The following is an 8,189-nucleotide window of genomic DNA, read 5'->3' as shown; positions in this document are numbered from 1 at the left end:
TGCAGATCCACATTCTCACTGCGGACGACACGAGAGAGACGAGAATGAAGAAACACCTTCATCCTCATGAAACTGAACGTCACAGACACACAACAGTACAGGAAGCGGAAAACAGGGCTGCTTTTAGAACGGAATTACTACTTTATTATGTGGTGATATTAAAACAATAAAAATACAATACAAAATATTTTATTTGTGTTTCTTTAACTTCCATTCCCTTTTTGATTTGTAACTAGTAGCACCTAATAATTATGCAAAACAAAATGGGTTATTCATGTTTTTGAGACGTTACAGACATTACATCAGAAATTAGCATAATTAATTCTGATTCAAAGTAATGTCCAGCATCATCCAATCACTGTCAATCATGTTAAAATAAAATGATCCATTATAAATTCTGAATCTATGTACTGATTATCATTGTCACATGTCTGTCAAACATGTTGAGTGATCCAAACATCATCTGCAGCCTGAAACTGAACTTTTGATCAGATTTTAGGAGTGAATGCACTTAACTGCATAGAGAGCTATAGGATGCTCCCTTGCTCCCTATTTAGTGAATGACTTAACCTCCAGTGTGCTGTCTGTCTGCGCTGGTCTCAGAACAGTTTGAAATGCACCTTATTTTCATCCTAACTCCATATAAAGCCTCTGAAAGCAACATTTACAGTTTTTGGATGCATCCATTTATTCTCAGTGTGATAATGTACAGTAAATATAGGAATACATTTATTAATATTAATTAATAGAACCGTATTGTACAGTGATAACAAAATAAAATATAATCAAATATATATTAAAATTAAGTGAAATGACCCACAGATGTGTTATTCAAAATAACATGTTTTTTTCTACTTATGAGGAAATGCGGTGCCAAATGAACATGTGAAATTTTTTTTTTAAACCCAGTCAATTTGAATTTTATATTATTACAATAATAATAATGTTAAGAAATTGTTAATACTATCACCGCTGGAGTCGCTAGTTTGAATCCAGGGCGTGCTGAGTGACTCCAGCCAGGTCTCCTAAGCAACCAAATTGGCCCGGTTGCTAGGGAGGGTAGAGTCACATGGGGTAACCTCCTCGTGGTCGCTATAATGTGGTTCTCGCTCTCGGTGGGGCGTGTGGTGAGTTGTGTGTGGATGCCGCGGAGAATAGCGTGAAGCTCCACATGCGCTACATCTCCACAGTAACGCGCTCAACAAGCCACGTGGTAAGATGCGCGGATTGACGGTCTCAGACGCGGAGGCAACTGAGATTCGTCCTCCACCACCCGGATTGAGGCGAGTCACTACACCACCACGAGGACTTAGAGCGCATTGGGAATTGGGCATTCCAAATTGGGAGAAAAAAATACATTGTTAATACATATAATTTGATCTGTGTATGTTCTGTTTCATCAATCCTGTTTTTTTTTTTTTTTAAATCAATAAAATCTTAATATCAAAAAAGAACATTTTAATATATTATTGTATAATAATAATAATTCTTACTACTATAATAATTTATTATTATTTAATAGTAATTTCTTTCTTTAATAATTTCTTAGCTTACTATGCAGTCTGGTAAACTCTCAAGCCTTTATTTCAGTGGAAGTTTTATTTTATTTTAGTATCTGTTGTTTGTAGTTGAGTTGACATCAGCCTGTTAATGCAGTGAAATACTCTTATCTGCCTTGCTGTCAACATAAACACGCTCTCATGGGGTTATTTTAAATGTGTATAGTAAACTGTAGCAGCCAAACATAGAGGTATGTGAAATTACACAAATGTGCAATTAAAGTAAATCTGTGGGCTTTAAATGATGCACTCAGTGCATGTAGCACACCGAACCGAACGCAGAGCACATCTGTCACTCAGGGCGTCAGATAGAGTTTGTGTGTGGAGCACAGAACCGCTCTGAAACCACACGTGTGATACAATGATCCTGTTTACATGTATTTAAGAAAGCACTACACACTACAGACAAAACAGCCGTGCACACAGACACAGCGGGCATCATGTTCAGACTGTTTATTATTTCATTAAACGCAGTCTGTAAATCGCACTGGGTCATATCACGATTTTGATTTTATTTTGGTTAATCGTTCAGCCCTGCTTGACAGAATGATGAATCTCTTACTATGGATCTTCCTCAGGCTGGATCTGCTCCCAGACTCCGTATGGATTGATGTTCTTCTGTCTGGGTTTCTTTACGAGTGTCACATGTTCCACTGTTTCAGTCACACGTCTGTCGCTCTCTTTCTGCTCCTCTTCTTCCTCTCGTCCTCCTTCATCAGCCTTTTCCTCACTTCCATCATCTGCTGATGTTTCAGTCGGCTCTTTCCTTTTCTGTGTTCCAAACAAACAAGTTTATATCATACTGTTGCTGTCGTGTGTGTGTGTGTGTGTGTGTGTGTGTCTCACCCTGAAACTGATCTTTGGTACGCTGCTGTGTGTGCTTTCTGCCGGTTCTGGTTCTGGTTCTGTTGTGTCTTTTGGAGCGTCAGAGGAGTTTTCTCCTGCAGAAAGAGACTCGGGCTCCTCCGCTGCTCCTGAATCCTCATGAGGAGATCCATCTGAAGGACTGAAGTTCTCTGGTTTCTCCCAGCTGGACTCTGCTCAGAATGAAAGAGAGTGTGATGACAAACATCATGTGTTATTTCATCAGTAATAATGCGAGAGATTTGAAGGTGAGATTGGAGTGTTATCTCACCGCCGGTCTCAGTGTTGTAGTAATACGAGTATCCCTCAGGACTCACAGCCTCAATCCATGAACTGGCTGAAGTTTCCTGCATAAAACACGTACAACAGATATGAGGAGAAAATAACTTGATTTGTGCCGCAGCGGCAGAATAAAGTTGAGGTTTTAGGGTTTGATTCTGTGTAAATGAAATGCTGCTTTATTATAAAAACAAAACAAAATATATCAATACAGAGCTGCTGTGCAAACACTGTAATGAAGAAATAATACATAAGTCAATGAGTTTACCTGAGTTTGTCCAGCAGCTGATGATGATGATGATGATGATGATGGTGTACTCTCACTCTGAAAGCCGTCTGGTTTCTGCCACTGAGACGCTGAAATCAACATTACAGTTGTTCACACATCAGTAAAACCAAGTATTTAAAAACAGTAAATGTGGATACAGAATGGGTCAGCTCATACCTCCTGTGATGGTGTTGTAGTAGTAAATGTGTCCGTCATCAGTGGTTCCCTCCACCCAAACAGTCCCCTGATTATTATTATTATTACTGCTGCTGGTCTGCTTGTGGACTTTGAATTCACGTCTCTGTGCCTTATGTTGTGGTTTAGTTTGTGGTTTAGTTTGTGGTTTAGATTGTGGTTTAGTTTGTGGTTTAACAGGAGCTTCAGTCACAGCTAAACTCTCACCTGCACACAGTCAAATGAAGCTGGATTCAATCACATCACTAACACAACATCTGACATGTACACAATGAGTTCATCTGCATAGATTTTTGCAGATAACTGTTAATTCCAAAAAGCCACTATCGGCACAGAGTAATCAGTACAATATATCGATATACCAGTCTACCTCTGAACACAAGTGCTAAATATGTTTGGACAGACGTGTAATATAGTATAATGCTAAAGTTACCTGATGGAGCGTTCATTCTCTTCAGATCCTGCTCATACGCTTTAAGTGCTGCCGCCTCCATCGCTGCAAACTCTTTTGACATCTTCTCCTCCTGTTTGAGTTTTGCGATGCTTTTCTTCTTAATCTGTCACACAATATTGACGTGAGAAGAACATGATCACCGCTGCCCAATAACACACACACACACACACACTCTTATCATCACACACATGCAGCACTGAGAGCAGCAGCCAACATTCTGTTTACACACACATGAACACTACAGTGCTCTCTACCAGCACAAGTGTACACTACATTCAGGCCCTGGGATACTTATTACTGAATACTATGCATTATGTTCTGTTACTGCCTCTTCACTGTTAAAAACAGTGAGTAAAACAGAATGATGTTACAATTTCTAATAGTATTATGCTACATTGCTGTCAAATGACACCGAATACAATATTCCACACAGTGTGCTCAAATTTAAGTTTAGCACCAATGCATTTGTGTCATTTTGCAAACATAAAAAACTCATTATTAGTATTATTAAATTTTTTTTTTGCTACTTTTTTAAAGTGAAAAAACATCCCTAATGAAATAAGACTGAATAAACATCCAGTTCTTGTGTAGTAAAACTCGAACATGTACACTCTTTTTACAAGCTACATACTATATACTGCAGAACTAGTACGAGTAGTGTGATGGTGTGTGATTGTAGTGTGATTGTAGTGTGATTGTAGTGTGATTGTGTGTTACTGTAGTGTGATTGTGTGTTATTGTAGTGTGATTGTGTGTTACTGTAGTGTGATTGTAGTGTGATTGTGTGTTATTGTAGTGTGATTGTGTGTTATTGTACTGTGTGTGTTACTGTGTTATTGTAGTGTGATGGTGTGTAATTGTAGTGTGATGGTGTGTTATTGTAGTGTGATTGTAGTGTGGTTGCAGTGTGATTATAGTGTGACTGTGTGTTATTGTAGTGTGGTTGTAGTGTGGTTGTGTGTTACTGTAGTGTGATTGTAGTGTGATTGTGTGTTACTGTAGTGTGATTGTGTGTTACTGTAGTGTGATTGTAGTGTGATTGTGTGTTATTGTAGTGTGATGGTGTGTTATTGTAGTGTGATGGTGTGTGATTGTAGTGTGGTTGTGTGTTACTGTAGTGTGATTGTAGTGTTACTGTAGTGTGATTGTAGTGTGATTGTGTGTTACTGTAGTGTGATTGTAGTGTGATTGTGTGTTATTGTAGTGTGATTGTGTGTTATTGTAGTGTGATTGTAGTGTGGTTGTGTGTTATTGTAGTGTGACTGCAGTGTGATTGTGTGTTATTGTAGTGTGATTGTGTGTTATTGTAGTGTGGTTGTAGTGTGGTTGTGTGTTATTGTAGTGTAATTGTGTGTTACTGTAGTGTGATTGTGTGTTATTGTAGTGTGATTGTGTGTTATTGTAGTGTGATTGTGTGTTATTGTACTGTGTGTGTTACTGTGTTATTGTAGTGTGATGGTGTGTTATTGTAGTGTGATTGTAGTGTGGTTGTAGTGTGATTGTAGTGTGACTGTGTGTTATTGTAGTGTGGTTGTAGTGTGGTTGTGTGTTACTGTAGTGTGATTGTAGTGTGATTGTGTGTTACTGTAGTGTGATTGTGTGTTATTGTAGTGTGATGGTGTGTTATTGTAGTGTGATGGTGTGTTATTGTAGTGTGATTGTAGTGTGGTTGTAGTGTGATTGTAGTGTGATTGTAGTGTGGTTGTGTGTTACTGTAGTGTGATTGTAGTGTTACTGTAATGTGATTGTAGTGTGATTGTGTGTTACTGTAGTGTGATTGTGTGTTACTGTAGTGTGATTGTAGTGTGATTGTGTGTTATTGTAGTGTGATTGTGAGTTATTGTAGTGTGATTGTGTGTTATTGTAGAACACAGCCGAACCTCTACATACTATATACTGCAGAACTAGCACAAGTAGTGTGACTGTGTGTTATTGTAGTGTGGTTGTAGTGTGGTTGTGTGTTACTGTAGTGTGATTGTAGTGTGATTGTGTGTTACTGTAGTGTGATTGTGTGTTATTGTAGTGTGATGGTGTGTTATTGTAGTGTGATTGTAGTGTGGTTGTAGTGTGATTGTAGTGTGATTGTAGTGTGGTTGTGTGTTACTGTAGTGTGATTGTAGTGTTACTGTAATGTGATTGTAGTGTGATTGTGTGTTACTGTAGTGTGATTGTGTGTTACTGTAGTGTGATTGTAGTGTGATTGTGTGTTATTGTAGTGTGATTGTGAGTTATTGTAGTGTGATTGTGTGTTATTGTAGAACACAGCCGAACCTCTACATACTATATACTGCAGAACTAGCACAAGTAGTGTGATTGTGTGTTATTGTAGTGTGATTGTGTTATTGTCGGGCACAGCCGAAACACTACATACTGCAGAAATAGTACGAGTAGTGTGATTGTGTGTTACTGTAGTGTGATTGTGTTATTGTAGTGTGGTTGTAGTGTGATTGTGTGTTATTGTCGGACACAGCCGAAACACTACATACTATATACTGCAGAACTAGTACGAGTAGTGTGATTGTGAGTTATTGTAGTGTGATTGTAGTGTGATTGTTGGACACAGCCGAACCTCTACATACTATATACTGCAGAACTAGCACAAGTAGTGTGATTGTGTGTTATTGTAGTGTGATTGTGTGTTATTGTCGAACACAGCCGCCTTACATCTGTGATTTTAGCCGCGACATTTTCCTTGTGATTCTTTCCTCTCTCGTGAAATTCGATACTCTGCGTGAAAAAGACACAACAGACATCAAATATATCCAGGTATATAAACTTTAACTGTAGTGAAATATGACATCAGGATTTAAGGATTTATGTGTAGAATGTGTCAGAATTCACTCACAGGTTTATTATCAGCGATCCAACACTTGCAGTACTGACAGAACTTCCGCGGCTGTGACTTCCAGTAGTCTGCCCTTTATTACAAATAAACAAACAAACATGTTTTATTTATAAACACTGACACACGACAGCACGAGCAGCAACATTTAAAACTCAAGCGGTGCGAGTTCTTTACATGTTTAATGTTTAGTAACCAGTCTAACAGATGTGTACATGATTACTTACATTATAAAGGAACAAACTTTCACACAGATGCCGTTAAATGCGCTCAAATATTCAGTGAAATACACATTACTGATGCGCTTCGATATGACGTCACGAGTGCGCGACACACTCTGAAGGATCAAAACCCCTCACAATTACATTTTATATACGGAATATTGCACTTGATAATTATGAATAATATTAAAGCAGAGCAATTTGTCACTATTTACAACTATTTATGTGAGACAACAGTTTGTAGTTCTCAATACAAATCTGTATTCGCCGCTGATATCATCAGTATTTCCCATATGGTCTAGCGGTTAGGATTCCTGGTTTTCACCCAGGCGGCCCGGGTTCGACTCCCGGTATGGGAAGCATATTTTGATTCTGTTTCCTATAATCAAAGTAAGTCGAGTTTAGCAGTGAGGTTTACTTGAAAAATCCGAGGAAACAAATTTCCACACAGAAATTGCTAGTAAATGTAACAGACTATATTTCCAAGCAAAGGCTACAGTCAATTCTTGGTGGCTTTAGTTAGAAATTCTTAAGTAAAGTTCACTTTGCAATACTCAGTATTGTACCACATGGAAGCTTAAAAGGGTCATGAAGTGCTATTAGTTTATAATTGTATTATCTTCCCTGAGGTCCACTGATAATGTTACGAAAAGTTTAACTTTGCACCAAAACAGTCACAATTTAGTAATATATGATCAATTTACACATGTCTCTTGCCCTCTGTCTGAAATGCTCGGTTTTGGCATAAGTGCCTCCTTAAAACTTCAAAGTAAACATCCACTGTTATGATTGGCTAACATCATGCAGCCCCTCGAAATCAGCCATATTTGAAACATACTGTAGGCGCACTGAGTGCACATCGCCGGAAACACACTGAAATGGTCAAAGACGTCCATCCAGCACGTTTTCATACACCCACAATTAAAAATAGCGCAGATGGGTGAAAGAACGTGTCCGTGATGTGTCTGTGCTCAAAACAGCATGAGGCAGCAGCTGAATGACAGAGAATGGAGTCTCACTTTCAGAGTTGTAACTTGACACCGCATCTTTTAAAAGCGGCACCAGATATGTATCAAGAGTTCAAAGAGTCTGTCTAGTGCATGTATATAAAAAAATTATCCAAAAATGTCCAGATGGGTCCTCTTAGGTGTCATGTTTGGAATCGTTAGCCACACAAGGCCTGCCCTCTTGACTTGAATTGCGTGCCAGTGGGCGGGGCCAAGAGTGCGATGACGCATGTCGTGAGATGTGTAAATAAAAATGAGCAATGTTTCAAGATGTCACAAACACAGATCTCAAAACATGACGTTTCAGCAGGGTGGCAACTATAAACACTTTGTAGACTGAGGAAATTTTGAGTTCTGTAATTTACAGAATACTTTTAAAGTACAGTTACATCTTATATGTCTAAATATCAAGGAAAAATTGATTCTCCATTTCAAGACCCCTTTAATACATGCCATGTTGTCTATTATACAACATTACCTTGCTTTAATGATGACAGAAT

The 8,189-nt window shown here is 38.5% G+C and overlaps 1 protein-coding gene and 1 non-coding gene across 2 annotated transcripts in view; one reads left to right on the top strand and one right to left on the bottom strand.

Annotated features, from left to right (window-relative positions):
- The window catches only part of wbp4 (WW domain binding protein 4), a 7,316-nt gene extending 544 nt beyond the window's left edge, over positions 1 to 6,772 (bottom strand). Inside the window, exons 1-10 of the mRNA XM_051706110.1 lie at positions 6,689 to 6,772; positions 6,465 to 6,537; positions 6,284 to 6,346; positions 3,599 to 3,722; positions 3,148 to 3,372; positions 2,971 to 3,059; positions 2,695 to 2,770; positions 2,406 to 2,596; positions 2,122 to 2,330; positions 1 to 18 (exon numbers count right to left, since the gene is read on the bottom strand). The exon at positions 1 to 18 is cut by the window's left edge and continues 544 nt beyond it. Of these exons, the coding sequence (XP_051562070.1) occupies positions 1 to 18; positions 2,122 to 2,330; positions 2,406 to 2,596; positions 2,695 to 2,770; positions 2,971 to 3,059; positions 3,148 to 3,372; positions 3,599 to 3,722; positions 6,284 to 6,346; positions 6,465 to 6,537; positions 6,689 to 6,690 (1,070 nt within the window). The 5' untranslated portion in view covers positions 6,691 to 6,772. The remainder of the gene's footprint in view (positions 19 to 2,121; positions 2,331 to 2,405; positions 2,597 to 2,694; positions 2,771 to 2,970; positions 3,060 to 3,147; positions 3,373 to 3,598; positions 3,723 to 6,283; positions 6,347 to 6,464; positions 6,538 to 6,688) is intronic.
- A 197-nt stretch (positions 6,773 to 6,969) lies between these two features.
- trnae-uuc (transfer RNA glutamic acid (anticodon UUC)) lies at positions 6,970 to 7,041 on the top strand. The gene has a single exon. It is a non-coding gene; the product is annotated as a tRNA-Glu (tRNA).
- Positions 7,042 to 8,189: the final 1,148 nt, after the last annotated feature.

The sequence above is a fragment of the Myxocyprinus asiaticus genome, chromosome 9 (assembly GCF_019703515.2).
Source record: "Myxocyprinus asiaticus isolate MX2 ecotype Aquarium Trade chromosome 9, UBuf_Myxa_2, whole genome shotgun sequence".
Taxonomy (NCBI): domain Eukaryota; kingdom Metazoa; phylum Chordata; class Actinopteri; order Cypriniformes; family Catostomidae; genus Myxocyprinus; species Myxocyprinus asiaticus.
Note: the sequence above shows the minus strand (reverse complement) of the source record. Positions and strands in the feature narration are given on the sequence as shown.